The following is a 27,612-nucleotide window of genomic DNA, read 5'->3' on the forward strand; positions in this document are numbered from 1 at the left end:
CAAAACCCGAAAAGACCAGTAAGAGAAAAATGGATTACTTATTTTATGGCTTGATGCCTGTTAGATTTACAGCACTTTGGCCTGTTATACTGTCCAACTGAACATCTGTGAGTATTACATCAGCTGGAATGCAAATGTCTTTCAATTTAAATCCTAAATCCATGTCTCTGCCTACCTCAGCTAAACAACCAGGCTCCAGAAGGCTGAGGAGAGCTGAACACTCAGGGAAGAACAAGAACAGTAGACAATTAGTGACAACTAGTTAGTCATTTGGGAGCCTTGACAAATAGTTTTTAGATACTAAAAAAACTACAGCAGAATCCAGAGCTGGAACAAAAGCCAGTGTAGAAGCTAAAAAGTTCAGCACAAACATGAGTGGAATGACAACTTCTGAGAGTACGAATATATTTAAAATCCTGAATCTCAATGTCTGGGATAGAAGTGCTGGCAGCGTCTCATAGCTGTGGAGAGTGCCCTCATTCACTGGATTTGCTGTACAGCTCTTTCTTGAGGGGGTGTTACTGTCCTCCACAGAACAGAAAAGACTTACTCTTGCTTTTAAGGTGTGATGGAGCTGGTGCTGTTTACAAAGGTCACTGCAGCAAACTTCGAAAGACTTTTTAGCGTGTCTCCACCATGGTGGAGCAAATAGGGATTTTTTTTCTGAACATTTAAGCTTACTTCAGAGAGAATTCACTGGGGAGCCTCTAAAATACTTTCTCTTTCCTTTTGTTATTTTTTGTGTCTCTTTAAAAATATAAAGTATGGCACTTGCAAACAGAGCTGCCATAATTTGAAATTTCTATACAATTATAGGCAAAATACTTATAACTATACAGATCTGGAGCAACAAACATGGCACTAATATGTAAAATAAAACTCTGTCATCTGAACCTATTAAAAATAGTATATTTGCATTTTTTGCCCTTAAATTACTTTGCAAAGGCTGTGCCAAATATGGATAGACAGAATACACTAAGAGGAAGCTGCAGTATGTTTTTTCCACTTACCATGAAAATGCTTTTTGCCCTACATCATAAATTCTTCATAACTTTACCAAATCTCCATATTCCTGTTGATAAAGCAATATGTGCACAGCTTGTACATAACAATGACCAAACATAACTACAATTTTTTATTCTGAATCTTGTATGGAAAGTATCAGGTGCATTTCCTGATGGTATATGTTAATTGGCCCATACGACAGGCCATCCTTTAGCAGCCACATCAAGATTAAGCTACAATCAATCCCATCTATAGAAGTTTTTTCAAATTGTATGCTTTTACTATATTAAGCAGTGAAAGAAAACAGCTACCCAAGGACCACTTTTAAACTCAAAAGGGGGGAAGAGAATAATGTGATAAGAGAACTATGGAAAACTCTTAAAAAAGCAAAGAAAAAGTCTCTCTGAAACAGTGTAAATAATTTTGTTCTACACTTAATTTTACTTTCATTGTTGTGAACAGGATTTGTATCAAAGTTTCACTGCCCTTCAGTTTCAGCTCAGTACTGTCAAACCCTTGCTGGAGCAGGTTTTAAGATTCTCCTATAACAGAGAAGCTGCAGATCTGGATTTTGCCAAGCAGCTGCAGCGGTCCTTACAGAAGTGCCTGCATGTGCCTGCTCCAAAAGAACAGCTGTACCTTTCAGTTTGGCTCCCTCAGTGTCTGCTGGGGATGCCATGCATCATGAAAGGGCCTTTGGACCATATGGGTGCCACAGCAAAGAGAGAGAACACCAACTTCAGCTATGAAGTGTTATTTCCCTTCTTTTACACTTCCAAATCTGGTGGAAAAAAAAAAAAGAAAGATGCAATCCTATGCAAAGGTTCAGGGCAACCAGCACCAGCCCTCAAGCTCGTAACCATGACACTGGATGAGCTGCTAAAAGCAGCAGATACTGTTTTGCTCTACATACTCCTTGAAAAACACATACTGCCATGGGCTGAGGGTGAAAAGCAGTAACCTACCTTGAGCGTGGCAGAGTATAGCAAACAGCTACCAAAGCTGAGCTTGTGAGTTTGTTGTTTGAATAAGCTGTCCTCAAGAAATATGGAAAGAAAGGCTTAAAGAAAAAGATGCAGTGTTCACTAAATAAAGTGCAGAGGGTTATTGCAAATTATTAAAAGACAAATTCATATTATGGTCCAAATAATTTCTTAAATGAGTTCCGCACATTCTGAAGGGAATAAAATTTTCTTTATTAAGAATTAGTCTCTAACTTCCTTCACTTATTATTATGTATTTAGCTAATACTGTTATGCATGCGATTTTTTGCCAATAACCTGAAAAACATGTATGAAATTAGTCTTCCAGTTAAAAAAGGTTGCATCTAAAAATCTGAAAAATTAATTGGTTCATGTTTCATATGGTAATGATTAGTTTGTTGGCCTGTCTGATGCAGTTTCTGGTTCATATATTTTTAGAAGTTCAAAACTTCTAACAGTATTTGTACATTCTTGAGATAACATCTAATTCTGTATTGCACTGCAAATGTGCTGTTATACTTGGCATAAGCATCCTGACTAAGAAAATACTTTTTTTTGCTGTTTCCTCCAAACATGTACACACTGATATAAAATCAACAGAAGAAAGAACTTTCTTCAGCCCTGAAGATGTACGACAAAGCTTCCCTCAGTCATGGTGCTGCCACATGTTTCCCCTTTACCTTTGCCCAGCTGAACTGGCATGCTTTCAGACTTCATCATCCTCTGCTGCTGTGACTGGTGGTGATGATGGTGCTGCTGCTGGTGGTGCTGCTGGTGCTGAGGGGCTTCCACTGTGCTCCTGCTTGGCATTGAAGAGGGAGGGAAGCTGCTCCCGCCAGCAGGAGTGCCCACTGCCCCACCCGAAGCCATGGCCGGAGCAATGAGCTTTCGGCCAAAATTCAGTAAGCTGTTGGAGACTTTGTTAATGTTCAGAGGGGCAGCTTTAGCACTGGCACTGAGAAAAGAAGAGGAGAAATCATTGCATCATTGCCAATGGTTTTGACAGGCACAGCCATACATGCATCAATCTTCAAAACTCGGAGATAAAAATCCAAGATTTGAACATTACAGAGAAGATGTTTTACTACAGTTGCACTGGAATACACACAGAGACCACAGGGACTGGGTGTGGTGTAAATTTTTCCCAACCAGAAGTGGACAATTATTTTTGGTCCTTCTCCCTGAAAAATGCAGACTAACCCCAAACAAAGTGAGTTTGTACCAATTTCCTTACTTTTCCTTCCTAAATTAAAAAAAAAAAAAAAGAAAAAAAGGAGTGACAAAAAGCAATCCAGGCTCTACACAATTAAAAACTTTACAAAATTGAATTTTTGCACTTATTTGAGGACTGCTTTAATATTTATTTCTGTTAGATTAAATTCTCTCCAATGTTTAAAATGACTCAACCCCAAACATTTCTTTCAGCAAGCAAAGCTAACACTAGACTGTCCTTTTAGGTTGGCAGTGCTAGATGTCTCTTGCTCTGAGTTCACCTTCTGCCCAGTCCAATTATTTAAAGCCAAGCACTTTTAAACAGGAATCCTGATTTCGAAAATGATTTTGCTGAAGAACTGCTTCAGGGTATAACACATATACTGAATCACAATCCTTATAATTGTTACTTTTTATTTTTAACTACAGCGGCTATTTAATTCACTTTAGTTATATGCAACATTAAGAATGAGGAAATTGTCAAACCATTTAATTTGTCTAAAATAAAGAGGCAAAGAACCTTCTAATTCCCAGTGGAAGTGTTCACATAACCCACAGATTAGCAAAGCCATTCCTATTTGTTCATGCAATAATTCACTGCCTTATATAATTAATGCTTGAAATACCCTTCACAGAAATATATCACAACCACAAAGACCTTTTCACTCCTGAGGTTTTATTTTACTCATTTGTACTTCCATGATATAAATAGCTGTCCTTTAAAAACATGAAGAAATGTAATTAAAACCAACACAATCATTGTACTGAGGAAAAATAGCTTTACAATGTTTTGGGGAAGTTGAACTAAAAATAAACTACAAGTGAATTAATACGGGTAATTTGTAACTTCTGCAGACACCTGGAAGAGTAATTTTGATTTTGCTCTTCCTCTAATTTCTCTATTTGTCTCCAGAGATGGGTTTTTTTAGAATACACAATACAAACATGCACACACATATAGAGCACATCCAGAAAATAACAACAGCTGAGTTGTTTAGAATCAGAACAGATACTCAGAATAGACAGAAAAGGAGAGCTATCAGAAGGCAGTATGAGAGCCTGCACACTCACAGGATACAGCCCCAAGCTCTATGGGGCGCTTCTGCCATATATACTGGTGATGGAAAAAGATGGCATCTAGAATTTTTCAGGAGGAACAGCAGTGCAGAGACTGGGACCAAGTGTTGCTTCACAATTTATGGAAGCTGGGAAAGAATGATTGCTGGATAATAATTACAGGATGTTTCTGTGCCTCCCGATTTTATTGATTGCTCCTGGTGTTACAGAAAGTCCTTCCACAGTCATCTAAGAATGAATTACAAAGTCACTACGAGGAAAGCATCTGCAGAACTGTACAAAATACTGTTGCAGGAAGAAGTCCAAATGGTTTCAAAAGCAAACTGAGTAGTTGTGAGACTGAAATGTTAATGGTTAGTGACTCAAACAATTGCCAATGTGTGCATGCTTCAGGTGCTTTGCTGAGGCCAGGTTTGCACCCCCCTAGCTGAAGAGGAGGAGGAGAGTTTTTGGATGTTTGGTGGCTCCTGACCCTGACCCTGCTGAACCTGACTCTAAAAGAAGTCCAGAGACAGTAGTGCGCTCACTCCATGCGGTGCCTCCACCGAGTGATTCAAGGATTACTGGTGTATCACAGGGCTTTATCTTTGCTGCAGCACAAAATGGAACTTCTGAAGTTGCAGCTGATTTGGTTCCACTAACAGCTGCAACACCCACCACTGCAAACTCAATAGCCACAATATAAGCACCCATGTGATTGAGCATTGACAGGTTGGTTTCAAAGTCCACTTCTAATTGTCCTGCCTGGGTGGCAAAGGAGCCAACAGAGAGTTGTGGTTTCCAGTTTACTTCAGGCAATTGAATGCCAATACTGTGCCTTTAACCACTGCTCAGCTGGCACGGGTTGGAAGGGAGGGCAATACACCTTAAACAGCCTCCTGCACGGGTATGAACATTCACCCAGCATTGCTCAGGCTGCGCAATGATCAGTCTCACTCCCTCTGGAAATGAGAATAATTGGTGGAGACCCCTCTGAAAAGGTGGGGGAAGCAACGACAGCTGTGTGAAAAGCACTTCATGAGACTGAAGTTGAGATTCCACCTGAGAAATATCCTAAGTCCAAGCTGTTAAACAACTTCAGCCACTAAGGGGTAAACTGTCCAGACCAACCCCTCGAGATTTGTATTGGCTTCTTTTACCAGGAAGGATACCAGAACACTCTCATTGAAGATCAAAGGACATGAGTCACCCCCCTGAGGAGTCCAACACTTTGGTCCCCTCAGACCCTCCAGAACCTGGACTAACCAGATTAACCAGTTCTGAGTGAGGGATGGCCACTGAATGGAGTGGATTTATATGTGAAGACTCACAGAAAACAGCCAGGGAGATTTGATAATCACTTTTCCCTTGGGCCATTTAAAATATTTTATTATTTCTGCGGTAGACACAGGAGCACAAATGTCAGCATTTCAAACTGAAGTTGCTACTCTAGTGAATTATGCCAGACAAGAAAAGGAGTTGGGTACGTGAATCAACACTCAATGGATTGCTTCTTTTTAATAATCTGCCTGTAGTAGGCTGAGATTTCTTTTTTTTTTTTTTTTTTGTAAGAACCTGCTAACAGATGCGATCAAGCGGAATGGGATCTCAATCAGTTATCAACAGTTGCAATAAATCTCATTACATTGCCAATTTTGGGGGTCATACCAGTAATATGGCTGAGATTCAGAACCCAAACTTTAGTATACTTTTTCCCTCCGTTTACTGAAAACAATCACTCAAGTTGGAGTTTGGTGTGGTACACATCACTCACTCACCTGAAACATTAACTTAGAAGGAAGATAATGCCTTGCACATTGAGTCCCAGGTTTACATTGTCCCTAAATCTAGAACCTTGGCAATCACTAATAAAACCCCTTGACTTTGCACAAAAAATTTGCTGAAAGTAAGTGATTTACACTGACAGGCCACCTGAGCAACAAAGCCGCTGGACACTTTGAGCTTCATGTATCATTGGAACTGTGATAGTACACAGATGTAGGAAACAAAGCTTATAGAGAAGCTTGTGTATTTGTGTCCAGCAGCTTGTTTCCTTCTTGTTTCTTTATTTTTCAGCTATATTTTGCTTAATAAAAAGGTGTCAGTTTTTTTTCTACACTGTTTGATTTGCTGCTTTGACATATATGTACACCAGGACAAATTAATTTATTTGCATCTTTCAGATGGTTGGAAAGAGACTTTTTGAAAAAAAACTTCATTTTACAGGAACAATAAACATAAACAAATGCCAACCCTTTATGTCCAAAACATTATTTTTAGAAATGCTTCCAACAGTAAAATGCAAGAGCTACATGACAACTAGAATGGATAGTTATCACAGCTCCTAATAACCTGTGGTGTGATTACACTGTGCTATGAACTGACATGGCTAATGATCAGCTCAGAACATGTACAAATTAATGAAAAATAAATAATGATGCTATCTAAATATATTTTCAAGGGGTGGTTTTAAAAAATGTATTGTGAAGTAAAATCTGTGCAATTTCTCTGAATGACAGCTTTAGAAAATGAACAATAATGAGGTGCTACATCTCTGGAGGACTTACATTCAAACTGAGCTGAAGTTCAGTAAAATAAGAACAATGTGTCTATTTCTTACCATTTAAATGTCTGATATATTAATGCAAAGGATGATTACAGCCATCAAACATGGATCAATCTACATTTTAGCCATCTAAATGTACCAGACATGCACAACAATTGCAAGAAAAATACTGATTGATTTACGTTGCAGAGTTATCAGCAGATGCATTTAAAAGTAAGGCATCAGTTTAAAAATATGAGAATATGAGTATCAAGGAGACATAAATTCCATCCATGAAGCACACAATTTTGTTTCATCACAATAAGCATCATTGACCTTGACTATGAATGGTGTATTTTTAAACTAGCAGTAGGAAGATGATTCAATCTCTGCAGTTTTCTGCTAAGATGGAAATGTTTTGTTTTAAGCAGGCCTTATTCAAAGGCATTTCTCTTTTCAGTAAGTAATCATTACAAGAGATGAGAGACAAATAGATGAATACGACCGATTAAAAAGTTTTATATGTGATAAAATAAGCAATATATAGTAGAGATTTGTCAAGATATTTTAAACATATCACTGAGCCTGTGGAAATAAAGATGAAATAGACCTGTGACTTGATTTAATCCATCTCTGCTCACTGCAGAAACATTTCCTAATGTTACATCTTCCATTTCTCTCCCTAGTCCAATCTTAAACAGCTTTACCACATTTGACTACTCTAAGCGTTCCTGTCTTGAGATGAATTTATCCCAGATTTTCTTCTATCTGAATTATTCCAAACAAATTCCTATCTCATTTGGTGTGTAGTCTATGTGTGCAATTAATTTATATTCCTACATAGATTTAATCAATTTTTTCTTCTTGGAATTTAGGTTTCCGGCAGGTGTCGTTCTTCTTTGGGCTTTATGATTTACTTGTTTTTCAAAATCCTTGAAATCTTTCTTTTTGAAACTTCAAACAACTTATTTTTCCAGTTTAGGCAACACTGCAGGTAATTTTTCAAAATAATAAGTGAAAACATTAAGAAAATGCAATAGAATGCAGTAATTTTTGACACCTGTTCTCAACTTTAAAGCCTGAATTATAAAGAAAAAGATGGTTTTGTCACTCTGCTTAGCTTTAATTTCTGCTTCTTTGTCCCTTTTTAAAAGCTTTTCAAACGACACCATTTTAATTTCAGTTGGCTTTTAATGTAGCTGATTTCAACAGAATGTGACAGTGATGCAAAAGTCCAAAAGCCAGCAAGTTCCCATGAATCAGCAGGCAGAGTGAACGTGCAGCCAGGCTGGAGCCACGTGCAGCCCAAGAAACTGCCTGTGACTGTGTCAATTAAAGCATTATGTCTTGTGCTGGACTGACCTGCAGCCACCTGCAGCCACCTGCCATTGGCGCCCACCTTCTGGCCACCCAGATAATATGGCCTTGACGAGGAATTTTGGCATTATTGATACCAACCACTTCTAACAGACGAGAGGTTAAGTTTTGTAAAAATTACTTCAAACTGGATTTACATTAATTCAACTTAACTTAGCTTCTGGTAAATGGATACTCCACATTGCAATTAGGTGCATTATGAGAATTAGTTCAGCTACAGAACTCACGCTGGCAATGTTGTACCCCATTTTTAGGATACATGTCACTGTGTAAAAGTGTCCTCAGCCTCCCTTAGAATGATGCCAGCAAGTGACTGCAACACTACAAGTAAAAACTTTGATTTTTTAATGTAATAATAGTCAAGGCACAGATTTGAATTAAACGCTCCTAATACTGCTTATGTAATTCCTGTTTATTATAAACGTGACATTTTTAAAATTTAGGTTCTTAGTTTGGTGAACATATATTTAGAAATAGCTTACCGGGTTTTGTTCATCAAGTCTGCTCCGCGTGCTTTGTAATAATCTAAATTTTGTTGGAACTGGTGAGTCACTGGTCTTGGATTTCGCTAAAAAATAAAAAAAGTACTTAATTGTAAATTTCTGGGAGATTTTAAGCAGAGACATGAAACACGTTCATTAAAGAGGATTAGAAACTTAAAAAAAAATTTCTTTTCCTGGGATTTTGGTTTTTTGAGGCGTAATGTCATTTACATTAAAGTGAAGACTCAAAATACTTAACATCATACCAAAAAGTCCATTCCATGCTCACAGAAATCAGTACTCTTCCACATGGAAGAATCTGTTTGCTGTAGAGGTAACATTCCTAATTAAATCAATAGTTCTTGCACAAGAACAGATATGATTTCTTCCTGCAGGTGAGGTATAGAATTTGACCACCTCCAAGCTAAAGTGCTATGCTTTTAAAGAAAATGGTAATAGTATGGAGAACCTTTGGCAATTATTTTGAACTGAAAACATCACTAGCAGCATCTCTGTTAGGCAAAGAAATAATTTTAGTGAGACAGCCTGAACAATCCCACTAGATGGCACACAGAGCCTATTTTTCCTCTCCGAATTTCACCCTACTGAAAACCAAGGCCATGAATAAAAAACTGTTGGCCTATAATAAAGTGTACATAATTAATACTGAAACCAGAATCCACTTGTTACTGACCACTTCTGACACAATGAAACTCTTTCATGGAATATGCTGCCTCCAGTAGCCATGAAATCATCCTTTTGGGATCTAAGAATCCATTGAACATTAAGCACAGACTGCAGTATATGCATAAAGTATCATGATTGATTACCTGCATCCTGAAGGACACTATTTGGACGGACAAGTAAATGTTTTTAAGTTAAAAAAATTGCACGCAGATGGAAACGAGATAACGGAGCGGTACAGAGAGACCCTTTAAAAATATATATAAATGAGAAATGGCTTAAATAATTTCTAGTGCAAGAGAAAATGGTAAAGTGGTAAAAATTTCTGCATAGTGATCAGATATACTGTATAAAGGAGATCTAAATACCTTCTAAGTACTTGCTACAAAGGTTTAATCATTTATTGGCTGTTGCCTTATAGTCTGAGCTGCCTTCTTAAGTCCTGCTAATAGTAAATTCAGTTTTAGTGAACCATGCATTGACCTTTCCAAAACCATTTTTCACAGGTGAGAGTACATTATATTTTTGACAGAGTCAGTCTTCAGGTGTTTCAGTTTCACATGGTATATGTGCTCTTCAGATTTCATTACAGACTGGAGTATCTACAGTCTTATCCTCTCATTTTCTACGTACCTACAGACAGCCCTCCTTCCATGAAAATCTTGTTTCTGGAGGAGGATACAGGACTTGAATTTTAAAGACCAAAACATTGCAAGAGCATAAAAGGAGGGAAGAAAATTTATAGAACTGGTAGATACCAAAGGCCAGGATGATTTCTGGAAGCATATTTAAGGGTGGGAATTTCCAGATTGTTTCCTGCAGTTAGACTTAATCTTGTATGAAATGTCTCATTTTCTTTCTTTGGAAACAAAATAAACATTTTAAACATATATGTTTGCAATGTTCATTAAAAAATGAAGCAACTAAAAGCTATTAGACAAGCATTAAAAAAATTCTCATCTATCCTACCACCCACACTGTAATGGCTGTTCTACATTTTTCATCTGTTATAAAAACAATGTTTGAGTAACTCTACCAATGCATAGAGCTTGAAAGTCAGTCCTCATCAACTGACAGCAATAACAATGAATCAGCTTTAGTTACTATTGCTCTAGTTTGGTAATTCAATACATTTCTATGATAATCAAATCCAAACTGACGTGATGAGGATAACTGATGGTTTTGAGACTTCTGTCTGAGTAATCAAACAGTGTAACTTGTAACTTTTCTCCTATGAATTAAATAACTTCTTTCTTTACATGTTTTGAAGGGTAAGGTTGAAGAGTAAGAGATGGCTAAAATAATGGGCATTTCTAAGCCATAAGACAGCTCTTTGTAAAGTACAAGTTACCAGGTGCTAGCCAGATTTGCAATTTGCTTCCAATAACTCGGTATATATTAATAGTTAGCAAAACCACTGAAATTTCTTTTTCACTACACAATAAATAATAAAAAACATTATTACACATTGCTTCTGAATTAAATAAAAACCCAAAACCAAAAAAAGAGGAAAAGATCATGTGGAACAGTATCTTGAAATACTAAAAAAGATTATTACACATTGCTTCTGAATTTAAAATATTATTACACATTGCTTCTGAATTAAATGAAAACCCAAAACCAAAACAAGAGGAAAAGATCATGTGGAACAGTATCTTGAAACATATTTATGCAGAAATGACAAGCAATTGAAGACACAAAAAGCTGATCTACTATCTAAGCACTTAAAGCCATTAATAGGAATAACATCTAACTTGAACATATGAATGAGGCTCAAGAATTAGTTTCACAGAAGCCTATTTAAATTCCTCTGAGGTTTAAAGGTATCAAAGGAAGAAGCAGTTTAAAGTACTATTACATGCAGTGAAAAAAAAAATCGCTGAAAAAACATTAGAAATGCAATACAGTAAATGCCAAGGCTTACTACTGCGACTTTTTTTTGTAGCATCACTGAGATACTCTCTCAAAATATTTCAGTATTTTTATATTGAATAATAAAATATTTTTTATTTTCAATATATTTCAAAATTTTCAATATTCAATACTCAACCAGATACATATGTTAGCAGACAAGTATCTGTGAAGTATCACCACAGAAAATTTAAATTCTTCTGAAAACTGAAATTCAGACAGTAAAAAATATGTTGTTTTGAAGATTATGATCTTTATGTCACTGTGGTTGTCCTTTAAGTTTTGTATTCTTTTCAACTATTTTGGTAAGTTAAATGTAAAAGGCAGAACAGGAAAACTACATAATTACAATGCTTGTTCCTTAAGAATTTTAATGCAATTCCCCTCTCTAAGCATTCAATTTGAGCTGTCCCCTAAATTACAATCTATGCATCAGAACTAAGAATTAAATTTATTTACAAAAAACATACCTCTGTTGCTTAAAATATTCACAGCAACCAGGTTTTTCCTACACAGTGCAATTTAGAAAGATCCAATTTGAATTTTTCATTACTTGAACAAGTAAAGTTATTTCTTTTCTTTTTCAATTTAGGTACATTATTTTGTTACTAACTTGGATAAAATAATGTTTTCTTAAAAGGATAATGTTGAAATGACAGTGAAATTAATCCTTCAAATGTTTAGTTTGTTGAATCCCTCCAAGAAATTGTATGAAGTGAGGGCATTGTAAAGATTAACACATATATGGTTTTTCCCTAGTAAGGAAAGAGAGAGCAGAAATACAATACTAGAAACCCCCCCCCCCCCACTTTACCACACCCATTTTGTAGTAGTAGTCTGCTGGATTTATAATTCTCCTAATCTTAATGTCTATTTAGAGTGAACACAGTTTCAGCTGCTAAGAAATGCTCAAATTATGCTTTTAGAAGGACAGTGTATGAAATTCACGTATAGAAACACATGGAAATTGATGTGATTTTGGACTTTGTCTCTTCAAAATGTATTAGCAATAGTCCAAAGGAGAAAAAAGCCTGAAAATGTTTCAGATATCTCTAAGGCACTTCTGTTTCTGAGCCTTTCCTTGCCAAAAGGATCACCCTGTCCCAGCTCATTGCCTGCTGAAGTGCCCTCCCTGTCCTCCTGTCTATTCCCAGCCACCCCCAGACTAACTCACTCCAATTCCCACAGCTGCCAGAAGGTTCTTGGGGACTTTCTATTTGCCTTTATCCTCTTTCAGGGCCACGGGGCTGAGCTAAGTTATACCCACAGCTGCACTTCTCCAAGGCCAGGGGTCAGAATCACACTGAATGCAGCCGATCCCCTAAACCTGCACAAACTGCTGAAAAGCAGCTCCCACCAGCTAAGGATCCTGCTCCACATGCTCAAATTCCCAAGTAAACCCCTTTTCCTCCCTGGCCTCTGGAGACGTATTGCATCATGTTACCCATGGAACAGACAGGATATAGCAGAGCACGTTCGTGTGTGACACAGGTCACAGGCTGTTCTACAATGCACCTGGTATCTCACCCCTGAATACACAGCCTGCTTAAAAGTTTACATGCAGGTGCAAGTGAAGGAATCTTGATAACGCTCTTCTTTGTTGAGGCATTTTCTTTTCCCCTTTTTTAGTTTTATTAACGAGGGGAAAAAAAGTCAAACACAATTTTGCATAAAATCTGAAGGTTCAGAATAAGAGACAAAAATGCAAAAAGATTTTCAATATACCTAACGAAAAATGAGACATATTTTAGCAAACATGCTACTGCCTCAATGCCAAGGGAAAAACACTTGTCATCAGAGAAATGAATTGCTCAGCTGTTTATAAGCAAAAAGCTCTGGGGGAATTTCTCAAGGCCCAAACCACAAAGCATTGCAGGGTTACACAAACATATGTTGCAGGTGTTGTAGGGTAAGCAGGTGGGAAAACCTCAGCTACTAAAAAAATACTCCACTTAATAGATTGTACCTGAAACTAGATAACCTCAATGCAATAGAGAAAAAACCAACAAAATAGCAGCAGTGAATTCTACATCCAGGCACAACAGGCTGACCAAAATAATCATCTCACTAGTGTCAAATGGAATGTTTTAAAACTAATTTTTTCCAGTATATTATCCAAATGCTGCCAAATATTTATTGGTTTTTTCCCCTACACTACTAATATTTTAGGTCTAAATCAAAACCCAGACTGAACCAAACATATATAAAAAGAAGGACCATGATCGAACGTTGTTCCACTTATTTAAACAATTATTTTTAGGGACGCAATTTTCTCCTTTTTCCCTTTGTTGGCTGACATGGCAATACTGGATTTCTTCATAATTTTTGTACTGCCTAAGAAATTTTTCTATTAAAATTCTATTTTTTCCCTTTCATTTGCTTCTAAAATTGGAGGATCATGTGACCCTAAATTCAAATAGGACTGAGTGGTCAGGAAAGGTTGACCTTTTCCTGCTAGACCATCTATGCTACTTTTTTCATTAAAGATGACATAAACATGACAAAAATTTTGACTGGGAACAGAGCTGAAATATAGCAGCTGAGATGTGCATAAAGGATACAGTTTGTTCAGTTCAGCAGCATTTTTTCCATTAGGCACTAATAATTAATGTGAAGTATTTATTACTTATTACCTAATAACTTGAGAGAGGATTTCACCTTTCCTCTTTTTATCCTTTTGTCAGATATTTAGGCAGCTGTCTTCACCCCACACACTTATACAGTATAAGCAAAGGCTTAACATTACAGAAACATATCAGGGTATTTTGTATACTAAACAACTAAACCATCCCAAACTCCAGAGCACCCAAAGCAAAAAACCATTCCCCAAACAAACAAACACTTATTTTCACCTCTAATTCTCCTCTTCCCTTATTATACCTTCTGCAGCCAGCAACCTGCTGCGGCACAAAAGGTATTTTATCCACCTATGAACCACTGAGTTATTAGAATGAAAAAACTCAGAGAGACATTAGATAATAAGGTACTATATAGTTAGATATAAGGTACTATTGCCAGTTCAAAAGTGGTTCAAGGCCAAGAGCAAAATACCATCTAAAACATAGACTGATAGTCTATCAACCCTGTGTATGAAAGCAGCACAACATGAAGGGTACACTGCACAGAACTAATAAAGAATTTCCTTTAATCACAGGAGTCAGGAGATCCATGCACTAATATTGGTGTTGGCAAAGGAATGCCATAATCCTCAAACTGGGAATAATGCTTCCTGTTTACATTTGTCAGAAGATGCTAAGGGTCTCAATCATGGACTTCGTTATTTACAATGCAATAACAGCATGAAGAATTATCATATTTAATTGTTTCTAAAGAAAATTAAGGAGGGGTTTTTGTCCCCCTAAGCAACAAAATTTCCCAGAAAAAAACAGAAAAGGAAAGAAAATTCAGTTAATTGGGTCAAGAATGGAAGACCTCTGAACTCTGATTAGGCTGAAATAAATTATCTCCATTTTTGTTACGTGACAACCCTCCATTCCCCTGGCAACTAGAAATTTCAGACACCAGGAAGATATTTTAAATACTGTGCGTTATGGTCTGTTTTTAACTTCATACACACATGCTTTCTCTCACATGGGCATTCTATGACAAGAGATGAAGAACTGAAAAAAAAAGACAAGTGAGATTTAAAAATGCTTCAGTGACTTGACTGAAAGAAATTTCTAGTTGTGTATTTTGGCTTCTTGTCCTAACTGCTTGGGAAGCCTTTTTTTATTTTCATTTACAGTATTACAGCATATTGCATTTTAACAGGTAGATCAAATTCTACCAAAGCAGCTTTTATTGATATTCCAGACAAAAAGACTCCGACCTGCCAACGTTCAAGTTCATAACCTGCGTAAAATCCCCATCTTGCATCAACAGAATCGCTTAAGTACCTTTTAAATCTGCCTCTTAATTTAGTTGCCTATTTTTCAGCTGAACCCTTGGTTTTAAGAAGTAAATTAACTAAATAGTAAGGTATAAATCTGACAGTGTTCAGCTCTACCCCGTGACAGATTTATGCTCTGGCATCTTGCAGCCTCGCACAGTTAGGAACAGGAGTTTTACAACATTGTGGAAGAAAGCTCCAGGCTTTTGAAAGGAACACACAGCAAGCCTCGCTTTAAACCCTGGAATGCTCCAAATTATGAGATTTAAAATATGACATCTTTATGTACAGAAAAGCTACCCCATTATGGTTTTATTGGCACTCGTTTTGGACAACCTGCATAACTCACTGATGGCTTTGTGAGTAATGCAGTTATCCGAAGCTGATACTTATACACCCCTTGTAAGCACACTTACAGCATTACATCTTCTCCAGATACATGCTTGTACACAAATCTCACATATCAGGGAAAAACAAGAACATTTTAAGGTGCTATTTGGTTATTTTCACTACAAGGAGAAGAAACAGAACAATTCACGTTCTGTGTGTAATCTGCTACATAAACCACTTGAAAAAGGTCCCCAGGGGAGAGAAAAAAACTCATTCACAGAGCCCCATGCACGCACCACACCAAAGGGAATATGACATCCAAGTCTTTTCTTGTGAAACACAGAGAGAAACTAAGGGCCTGGTGCTGCGGGACAAGCAACTCCTTTCATTTAGGATTCCAATCATGAGGAATTATCCTGGAGAGCCATTTTGATCACTACTGCTCTTTAAAAAGACAAAGTACAAAAGCCAAACCTAATTTCCCATAAAAAGTTACAGCAAGGGGAAAAAAAATACCTTTCCCAGTTCTATCTTGACAGTATTTTGCTCTTTCAGAGAAGTGCTTCCCAATACAAACGTACTCAAATAGACTTCATTACAACTGATATACTAATATTTACTATAAAATACATAGGTACACAAGCAGAATATCTACATTTCTCTCAGAAGAGTCTGAACTCAAATTCCATCATAATAGATTGGATATGAATCAGTAGTTAATCTTTCATATATTATTGAAAAGTAATGAATCAAATTTTATATAACTCACAGTCTGTGTTTTGCAAATTTTAGTAAATACATTATGACATGGAGAACTTTTGATTAGGTAGAATCAAAGTGCTTTAAGTGTTTTAAATGCTTCCTTTTGGTAAACTCCCTTGCAAACTAGAAATGATTAATTGAATTGTCAGGTTCACATAAGAAAAACCATAATCACCTCACTCTTAACATTGTTAAATACATTTTATAAGTGTAATTTTATAAACAACATTATTACTTTTTTAGGAGAGGGTCAGTAGCTTTAACTGACATTTTAAACAGAAGTAAATGTATCAACTGAAAGAAACAGCCCCAAGAAATTCACAAGCAATAAGTTTTATTGGTAGCTAAAGTAATTAAGAGCTCAAAATGCTTCAGCTTCTTGCTTTAGCAGCAAGTACAATCAGAATTGTTTTTACTTTGCTACTGAGGATGTTAACCTGCTCAAATAAAGGAACAGTTTAAAAATTCTGTCTTCCAGGAGAACTTTCTGGTCCATCTTGTCTTGGAGACTCGCTTTCAAATGTTAGCCAAAAGTAGAAACAGTAGTTCCTAACTCCTAACTTTAGGCATTTCCTCTGAAAGACTCTGCACCTCCTGACCCTCCCAGAAATCAACAGCCACACCACCCACTCCTTCCTGCTGGGCCACCCAAGATGGGCAATGAGGACAATGCAGTCTGCAGCCCCATCTTGCTTGGCCCCACACAGAACTGGGACAAGTCCTTTGCTTCTGCACCATCTTACCTGTGGCATGGCTTTAACTATGGGAGGTGCCACAGTTCTGGAAGCTTTGCTTTATTCCATATAATTTCCCACCATATTCCTATTAATTTAAATGCAACGGTTGTTCAGCTTAGATGGATACAGTGTTTGTGTGTTCTTACCCACACAACTGGCCTGTGTGTGCAACACCAAGGAGAGAGCAACACTTGGGAACTGCGTTGCCATTGGCAATCCAAGAGATCAGCTTTCTCCTTTGAGTGATGACTACTGTCTTGCATATGGTGCTGCAGAATGAGAAGGACATCAAAAAGGTTTCTCATTTGAAAGGTCTTGTGTAGATGACTAATCAACCACTTCCCAGGTTTTTTTTTCCTGAAAATACTGCTTGTGACATACAGGATATATTGAGGATGACTATTTTATGGTGGGTTGATTAAATGGTTAATGTACCAGTGCAGAGATTGCAATGAACTTTGAGAGAGAAAACAAAGCTATTGCATCACAAGTATTGACCACGTAGCCTTTTTGTATTCTAAAATGCATAGGCGCACGGGGAAAGGTGTTGAAACAAATGTACAAAAATGAAGCGGATTTTTAATTCATGGTACACTTTCTATTTTTATGTGGTACTATGGCAACATGGTTATTCCAAGTAATTCATCATTAAACTCTTAGCCGCCTGTCATACCTTATTCTATTAATGAAACACAATAACTGAATATTTAAATCAATAATTCTTAAAACAAAGCATAGACTATTTCATTGGAAAATATAAGTTTCTCATTTTAAGAACATGAACATAAACAACGAGTAAGTAAATATCATGGCCACCATTAAAAAGCTTAGCATGCCATTACAGAAAAAAAAAAAGATTTTTTTAAAGTGTGGTGTTTGGATTACATCTAGCCTCACTGTATTTGCAAATGGGAATGTTAGAACATCAAAATGCTTGAGTACAGTACAAAGAACTGAATGCAATTATAAAAGCAGAGGTCAAGTTGAGAATGGTGCCACATTTTTGTACATAAAAATCTATCTACCTTGAACTGGATATGCAAGATCTTAAACTTTCAGAAATTAAGGCAAATAGAAGTTCTCTATGAATCACTAAAAGTAAATGCATTTGTTTTTTGTTTCTCCTAAGTCCTTTTCTTCCAGATGAAGAGATATGTAGTTAGCTTTTCTGGAAAACCTAATTTCCTTCATCAATAATGTATCAGAATGTAAAGGTAATTCTCCTTTAAAGTACAGGTGACATCCCTCAGTCAGGCAATTCTCCTTACTTAAAGTACAGGCAGCTCATACTGCACTGGGATATCCATTATCCCAGCTTCCTGATAACTTCTGTTTCATGCACCTAAACCCCCCTCAATGTATTATTGCTCCTGAAATATCAGTCGCATTCTTCATGATCAAAACTAAAAAGCAAAAATGTTTGTTGAGAGTCTCCCTCCCCCTTGCTGGTACCCCTGTAACGAAGTGGACCCGCACCCCAGCAGTACCTCTGCGTGGAGGTGCAAATTAATGAGCTGCTAATGCCGGAGCAGCGCCAGATCCCAACTTCTGATTGGCTGCATTCTGGTCATTAAAGAGAGGTAATTAATGCCAGATTGCACACACAATGCTAACAAACAAACAAAACAACCCCAAACCTGCTTTTCTCCTGCCACAAACGGCAAAACAACAATACTGACATAACGGCAGCGTTCAAAGGACAGTTGCAGCTCTGCAGCGGCACCTCAGTTAATGAGTGTATAGAAAAGAATTTATCTGAAGAAGAAGAAAGTGAAACTCAACAGCCTTTCAGGCACATGAAACCAGCTTGGAGAAAACTATGAGACGGTGGCAGCTACTTAAGAAGAAAATTCAGCTGAAAATAAATGTACAAAGAGTTTGGTTCAAAATTTCAGCAATGTGTTTTCTCCTTGTTACTCATTGCTCAGATAGTGAAAAGTGTTAAAAGCTAGAATGCAGATTTTTCCAACTATTCCTTATATAAGTGATCATGATAATATTTTATTGCTTAAGTTTTCTGGCAGTATCTGTAATTTCATTCATGACGAACTAATAGGACTTCTTTGAAATGTCATGTATTTTTCTCCATGGATTTAGCTAGAATTTAATATTAATATATAGCCACTTTCAATGTCAGCAAATAGATAAAATACAATGTTGAGAAAATATCAGCAGCAGTAGGTATAATATTATTAGCATATGTAACAAAATAATTTCTATCAACCAAGCACATTATTTTTTTCTTTTTTGTTTTTTAATTGGTAGCTTATGATAAAAAGATCTCTCCACTGAATTAAGCTCCTAACTAGCTTGCTCAATGAATGGGACAACTCACCATGCTAAAATATCTGAAAGCAAACTTGTTTTATATGAAAACTAAGAGCAAATACAGTAAGCTTTCATACAAAGGACAGTTGTCAGGTTCTTGGTATGCAGTGAAAAACTTTAATATTCTATGTAGTGTTTTAGTTTTCTAACAAGTCACTGTGATAAGGTTAACACTTCAACATTGAACAACATACAAATAAGAACACCCAAAGATGAAAATTACTTTGCTTATGTTGCTGTATTAGAATTTTATTTGCTGAAGGGTGAAAACAGATTTTCAAAATTCACAGTTAACTTAAAACAATAGTTTTAAACCTTTTATTCCTAGCCCTGGCTGCCTTCAGGAAGGAAAGAACATCTGGTTATTTAAGGAACACAATATGTTCACATTTTCTATGACTTTTGTTTCTAATTGGGTTTTTTAATTTTTGTTTTTTATTTGAACAACTCTAGTTAGACCTATGTTTTTTAATCACTTTATATTTTTCCAATGTCCTATCTCCATATCTCTGCTTCTTAATTTTGCTGCCTTTGCTGTGAAAATTAACAGTGCTCAATGGTTTTGATAAGGAAAAAAAACTGAAGAAAATGAGCCACTCGTGGTGTATTAAATATGCAGACACACACCTTCAGTAAATGTTTTTGGATATACATAAAAGAACCTTCCCTTATTTTTTCATTTCACATATACACAATTTTAATAGCCCACTCTTCCATAAGAAGCTCTATTTTTATATTCAGAAAGATTGTAAATGCATTGAAGTTACTTTAATATAAATAATTGAGGCAATTATCTGTTCAAAGATTAGAAATGTGAAACAAATACTCTGCTAAGCAGGTTAACTTTATCACCCTATGCAAAGACAACAACACTGATTTGAGCTTTTCATTCCACGTTTTCCTAAGAAGTGGAGCTAGCCAAATGCAGAAAAGGCTGAAATTCAATTATTCTGCATTGATCCATACTCATGCCTGTAAAATTAGTATCTCTCAGGCCCCCCCTCAGAGACAGGTGCATTAACTTGTTTTCAGCTATTACAGAGATGTGTATTTCTCTTCTGTGGCACTGAAAAATATCAGAGATGTGGTATCTAAAATGTTCTCTCATCTCAGCTGCCAACTGGGGTTCCCCAAATGAACAGGAGAGCTGCTGCAAGCATTAGGTTAATGGCAAGTACTAATTACTTTTCATATTATTGTTAATACTGGATAATGCTAAGGGTTCTGGTAAGGCTTGATTTCACAAAAGGTCAGGAAACTGCACTTGTCCATCTTCAAGAAAAAAATTCCCCCCACCTTTTAAGTACAGCTTGCTTCTGACATTTAGGTTGCTCTCCTGGTGATGACTGCAGTGAAAAGAGGCAAACAAAATGTGACAGGTTCATCAAGCCTAAGTTTATCTCTCCTGATAAGAGACCACATGCCAAAAAGTAAGAGGGAAATACCTGCTATGTCAGAGCAAGGAAAGAGAAAAAAGTTCTAGATGTTTTTAGATATACAAACCCAGCTTATCTCCAGAATTGGAAGGTACAGATGGAAAAGCTGTAAGAGGTTTAACATCTGACAACAACTTCACCGTTTATGACAAGATTGTTCCTTAAGAATCTTGCAGTTTCATCCACCTACCTCCAACCTTTCTTAGTCCAAATACCCCACAACCTCCCCTCTGTAAGATGACTTGGTATTTTTCTAGCTGTAAAAATAATATGGAAGACAACATATATATTAGCAAACCTGCAAGTGGTAGATTCCTGTTTGCAACTGGCCATGACTTCTCAACTGCATTTCTTGTCCAGCTGAGATTTAAAGTTTCAAGGAGCAGAGAGCAATCCTCTTTCAGATATTTGGAGCAACACTAAACATTCTTGCTATGTTCAACAAATAATGAAATAAGCCACTGGACCATGCAACAGTCTCCCAGGGAAGAGTTCCCTGGTTTCACATATTAAAACCCAAGCAAAATCTTGGAAGAAATGCCACGCAGAAAAACTCAGCCCTGGATAAGGAGAGATAAAATTGCACTGAACCAAATGTAATTTCCTATTAGAAACCAGAAGCTTGTGATGGAGAAATGCACAGGAAAACATCAAAGAAGGAAGAAAAATAATTAAGCACTGAATTTGTTAATCACCACTTACAAGTTGCACTACAGTCTAAAATCTCTTTGTCATTTCTTCCAACCTGCTTTTATCTGCACAGGGAATAAGGGCAAACTGAATTATATCTATGCAACTAGCAAAAAAAAACCCCAAAACAGTAGCATAATTTTCCCACTTATTTTCATATATAATCTGTGCCCTGACTTTAGACTCCTACAGTACCCATGATGCCTTGTTGAGTCTTCCCTTTCATTTCTTTTCATGAAAACTGTTGACAGACTTGGAAATGTTTGTGCATAGGTCTTAAAGAACAGCAAGACTTCTATTTCAGATATATGGAAAAAAGAGACTTAACAAACATATGCTTACAGACACCGAAGTGAAACCTAAAGTGACACCTAGGAAAAGGTAAGAAACAGGTATTCAAGTAATAGCCTTGAAAATACATTTATTTCTCAGACCAGGAGCTATTTTTTAGTTTTAGAAGGATCCTTTAGAATGGTTTTATTTCCTTACTGTAAGAAGTCTTGATCTTTTTATGCAGCCTCAACACAAAGACCCAGTGTAAAATTAGAGGTGGCTGCAAGTCCCTTAGGCTCTTCATTTTCTGGAAATCAGACCTTCTCAGCATTCAGAGTATTTCGCAAGCAAAAAAGTACAGTTAAGAAATGAAGAACAACTGCATTTTATCATATTTAAATTGACAAAGCAACTACCATTCTTAGCATCAAAGAGTTTCAAGTACTGATTCACCTGGGCAAAGAACTACAGAACTACATCCAGTATTTATCTGAAAGGTGTTCAAGGCCCACCTGAAAATGTTAATTAATAGGACATCAAAGCCTTATGAGCCTGACAACTTCATTCTGTTGCAGACAAGAGCATAAGAAGTGGAATAGTGATTAAGCCTATTTGTGGGAAGTTGGTGGTTAATTTTTGTCCCCTTCAGCTGATAGGATATCTCGTATGCTGCCTAGCATGTTTCAGAGGACAGCTGAATAATTAGTAATCACTTTATTGTTTAACATATCTCTTCAATAAATGACAGATTACATATTGAATTCAGATGGATAACTGAGCAAAATTTTCCTCCCTTTGTATCTTCCCTCTAAAAAATATTTTTATCTTGTTTTGCTATGAAAGTACATAAATAAATGCTGGGCAGTTTGATTTCACAGGCTGCTGCCAAAATCTTAAGGAAGATTCCTGAGATCTAACGTTGAAAACTTTCTTGCACACTGAAAAGACGATACACTTTACTTCTCATCATGAAAGAAATCTTTGTGCTTGAGAGGAATGAAAAAAACAGCTATAAGGATGCAGATTTCTGCAAAAAACTGATATAGAAAAACAAAGAGACAATTTTTTTTCTTAATCCATAAAAGTGTAAACACTGGTACTGAATGAAAATTTGCAGAAGGCAGTCAGAGTGCAGAAGTGATGAATTTTTTGCTTTCAAAGATGTTGTGCATCAAGAAGATGAGGGAAATCAGACTTTACACTGGCAACCTACTAATGGGACATGTACAAAGACAGTTCAAAACCAGCAACACAATTCTGCTATCTGCCAGAGATCTGAGTAAGCACAGATTACTGTGTACAGCTGAATCTCAAGCACTTTATCCACTATACAGTGAGTGTCTCTTGAATATTATACCCACACATATACACATGCCATTCTAAAACAGGAAGAGGTTTTCTTTCTTTTTTTAATAGATGAGTACATCAGAAACTGCATACTAGTAATATGTGGCATGAATTTATACATTTTATACATGTGAGTCTTTACAGGCTGTAACATCAAACTCTTGTTTTTAATCAAAAACCATCACATAACCATTATATGTTGGGCAGGGGTACTGCTTTAAGGATTAACAGTGACTAATCCCAGAAATCCCATGAAAAAAGTCTTTCAGATGAAATTGCATGATGCTTTCTATACAGCTTACTAGGTTTTAAATAGTAACATTACTGTTTCCCTGAAAAGTATACTTTATCCTAAAAGATGTCTGTGCAGAATACCAAGCAAAGTTATTCTAAAGAGCACATTTGCAGTGGCCAGAGCTCCTGGATAACTTTGGCAAAGTGTCCCTTAAAGTATCCTTTAAAGAGTAAAGGAACTTGTTTCGACTCTGTTTCCAACTCTTTCCTTCAGCTCTTTTGGCAGGCGAGAAGAAACTTGAAACTACCATTTAGTTTCCAAAATATAGCTTGTTATCAACTTCATAGCATTCAGAACATTTAATTACAGTGATTTATTATTTCCTGTATTAACAGAGCAAGCATCTCACCTTTGGATCTCGGAGAAAAAGTGCTCTTAGGATAAGGGAGTGAACATCTCCAATGGGTGGGTAATGCATCAGAAGTCCCAAACAGGTCTGATAATTACTTGAAATCACTAGAATTAAAATGAAAATGGAGGAGAGAAAGAAGAGAAAGAAAGAGAGAGAGAGAGAGAGAGAGAGAGAGAGAGAGAGAGAGAAATATTACTGCCTTACTTTGATATTCCAAAACAGTACTTTTCCCAATAAATTCATTACAGTTCAGATTTGGCTGTCTTTTCCCACATGGTGTCTCAGAACTCAAGCAGTGCTCAGAGTAAAAGGAGATTGACATAATCAAGCCTTGTGACTACACTTGGTTTAGTGTAATTAAAAAGAGCTCTAAAACTACAATTTTATGTTGTTGACACTTATGTTAGCTCCAGATTCAGATGCCTCAATTCAGACCTCTGTAGGTGTGCCCCCAAAGCCCGCCCCAGCCAGTGCAGCTCAGGGCAACATCATCAGCAGAGCCTGAAGAACTAGTGCTGCAAAATGGACATGGACTTCTCAGATGGTCCTCCACAGACATCTAAATTTAGATGTGATTATTTGCATTTATGGCTTCATGATAAGTTTGCCCCACTCTGATTAGTTTTTGCTGAAATATCTTTTATGTTGTTCTTAAATACATGTTTACCTAACTACACATGCTCAGATACCGATGCATACATAAAATTATTCAACAACTCCTTGTTTTCTTTTAAATAAGAAACTTCACAAAATATTCAGGTAAAAGGGAAAGGACTAGATTTTAATTTCATAAATACTAAAAATATAGTACACTATTAACTTGCTTAGATTTTTTTAACTTATTCATAAATTTTTCTATAATTTTGTTCTAATCTGTTTGATTTTATCTGAATCTATGTAAGCATACTCTACGGCTTTTTGCTTGTTGTCATCTTCTGTTTTTTTTTTTTTTCTTCCCAAATCAATCTAATTATGAGTGCAATTATTAAAGACATCTTTTCAAGCAGGTCTATGTAAACTACTTCATTTCTTTTGCACCATCTAAATCCAGGCAATCCATCTGCCACAGCTGTCAAAGCAATGCCTGTTAATGATGCCTCCACTCTGCAACATAAAGACAGCCTCCAACAATAGCAATTGTAAATAAATTTCTAACAAACTTTACTATTCTGAGAACTTTAGCTGTAGTAAGAAATACCTTTAATTAATCAGGATATTGCAAATACAAGATTATTTTGAATCAATAAAAAGCAAAATAAAGGGCAGTATTGCGCACAGAAAAATTTAAATGGTTTCTTTTTTTTTTCTTTCATGTGAATAAGCCTCATATCCTCCTGCACCTTACCTCCCTCAACAAGAGGATTATGGGGAAAAGATGCAGGACTGGGCAAAATGAATAATTATAATCTGTGTAAGGAACCACTTTATCATCTTCATTTCCGTTGCTGATCCGACAGCTTGTAATTTCATACATCTGCTTTCATTTGTAAAGCACTCACTTATCCTACTCATTCTTTATCTGTTCTGCCTGTTCTTTTTCCTACCCTTTGTTTTTCTTGTTCATATTCGGGTACCTGCTTTTTCTTTTTGAAGTGACAAAGCTGGCATAATGAACACAACACAATGGCCTCTGCCAGAGTTCTTTCAGAGTATAACATGAACACCACACAGAACATACCCAATCAAACTCTCCTACGTAAATCAAATTTCAGATACTGAACTGCAGTTCTGATCATGATGCCTTTTTACCAAAGCAAATAAAACCAGTGAATATTGATATTAAATGCTAAATAGTTTTATAAATGATAGACAGTAACACAAATGTGTTTCTCCTTTGAAGAAATAAGTATGTGTTCTATTCTGCAATGTAAAATGGATTAAAAATATATTTTCTTTATTTTTCCTGGAAGAGTTCTTTGCTGTCTCACAGATACACAGAAAACTAAATATTAAAAAAATGAATTTAATGGTGCAGACTTGACCCCTGACAAAAAAAAAACCCTTATCATCCAGAAAGTTAAAAAATATTCCAGCACTTTAAAGGGAAGATCTGCAAACTTTTATACATGATTTTTTTTTACCTTCAGGGCTTCCCTCACATATTTAAACTGAAAGAGGGTAGATTTAGATTGGACATAAGGAAGAAATTCTTCACTGTGAGGGTGGTGAATCACTGGCACAGGTTGCCCATAGATGATGTGGATGCCTCCGGAAGTGTTCCAGGTCAGGTTGGACCAATCTGACCTGGAACCAATCTTTGAGCAACCTGGTCTAGTGGAATATGTCTCTGCCCATGCCAGGGCATTGGTCGAGATGATCCTTGAAGAGTCCTTCAAACCCAAACCATTTTATGATTCCTGTCTCTTCAGGACAAAATGTGTATAGAGGGGCAGTTTTCTTAAAAATTATAGATAAACAGCAGTAAACCAAAACTGAATATGCCTGTGGGGGTTAAATGGATTTCTAAGAATCATCTATAGGATGAAGTTTCTGGAATGAGATTCTGTGAAATACAAATATCCAGTCTCAGCAGTAGCTGGTGTGTTCAGCTGCCTTGAAAAAATCTTGGTGGTTCTTCAGCTGTGCTTTTCCTTCTGTCATTGGCTTAGTGAGAGTCACATCTGGATCCAGCTTCTACTGTGAACCACAAGTTCTCACTTCCCCAAAGAAAAATGCTACTGGCATTTCTAGGGAAAGGAGGAGAGAAACTCCTCTCCACAGAGAAAACAATCTTACTGTTCTTTTATTAATATTGTAATTCAGTGCCCAGAGGAACATAAAATCACCTTCTCCCTTCTGCTGTAAAAGAGACTGAACTTTCTCTGTTGGCCTAATAACCATCCCTGGATACAAGCAGCAGTAATGTGGTGGAAAAACTGAAAATTTAGAGTACTGTCCTCCACAAAGTCCAAATTTTCTGATACATTTAATATCTTAGAAGTTTATTATTTGATGTCACTGATCTTGTATCCAGATTATTTCATAACCCTGGAAGGGTGGGATTACTGCCCCCATCTGCTTTACACATGGCCAGATTCTCCTTAATAGCCCCTAAATTGACATCTTGCACTATAACAAAAATAACTAATCAGCTTCTATAAGAAGAAGCTTTATTTCTCTCAAAATACTCACAGTGCTTTTAGAGTAAGTTCTAACAATGGCCATCCCTACTCCTCAAGTGGAAACAAGATAAAAATACTTATTCTAATACTGATCAGTCAAATTTAGCTCCTGGTTCAATAATGGCATTAATTTACTTTGCAAAATATGGTCAGGTCTTCCAGGTTTGCTCATTCTTGTCTTCCTTGAAAGGAAGTAGATAAAATACATCTATTTTTTGCATCACATCCTTCCCTCCATTCTGATTTCATCAACAACTGCATGTATATTCACACTGGTGAAACAGAAGCAAATATTCATGCTTCTGATTTGATAGATTAAAAAAACCCCAAAAAACTGAAATATTTTCGCAAGCTGTCAAGAATTTTTCCAAAGAAACACAGGAAATAATTTATTAAAACTTACAGCTACACTGGTACACAACCCTAAGCTTGTATGTGAGGATTATGACCCCACAGACAAAGATCTGCTTGGATACAGATGTAAAACTGAACAGAGCAGTTTAACAGAATGGCTGTGTACATGATTATGTATCTGTAATCTCTAAAATATATAAGCAATAATCTGATAACCTAAAGGTTCCCTTCTCCTTGCATAATATATTGTTTGAGAAACAGAGGATTTCAAAACTAAAATAAAAATGAGAAATATAGCAGAAATAAGTTTCTTAAAATCATGTCCTTGAGAACATCATAATAGAGCACAGAAAAAAAATTCATCAATTCTCAAACCACCAACTTTCACCCATCCCCAAATGTGTTGTTTTAAAAGAATCAGCACAATTTCTAAACTTTCAAA

The 27,612-nt window shown here is 36.5% G+C and overlaps 1 protein-coding gene across 9 annotated transcripts in view; it reads right to left on the reverse strand.

Annotated features, from left to right (window-relative positions):
- Nucleotides 1–27,612, reverse strand: part of TBC1D5 (TBC1 domain family member 5) — a 316,933-nt gene that overhangs the window by 50,131 nt on the left and 239,190 nt on the right. For all 9 annotated transcript variants that reach the window (XM_038126951.1, XM_038126953.1, XM_038126952.1 and 6 more), the window contains 3 exons: nucleotides 23,692–23,798; nucleotides 8,661–8,746; nucleotides 2,669–2,943 (listed from right to left, as the gene is read on the reverse strand). In XM_038126951.1, coding sequence (XP_037982879.1) covers nucleotides 2,669–2,943; nucleotides 8,661–8,746; nucleotides 23,692–23,798 — 468 coding nt within the window. The remainder of the gene's footprint in view (nucleotides 1–2,668; nucleotides 2,944–8,660; nucleotides 8,747–23,691; nucleotides 23,799–27,612) is intronic.

Source organism: Motacilla alba, chromosome 2, assembly GCF_015832195.1.
Source record: "Motacilla alba alba isolate MOTALB_02 chromosome 2, Motacilla_alba_V1.0_pri, whole genome shotgun sequence".
Lineage (NCBI taxonomy): Eukaryota > Metazoa > Chordata > Aves > Passeriformes > Motacillidae > Motacilla > Motacilla alba.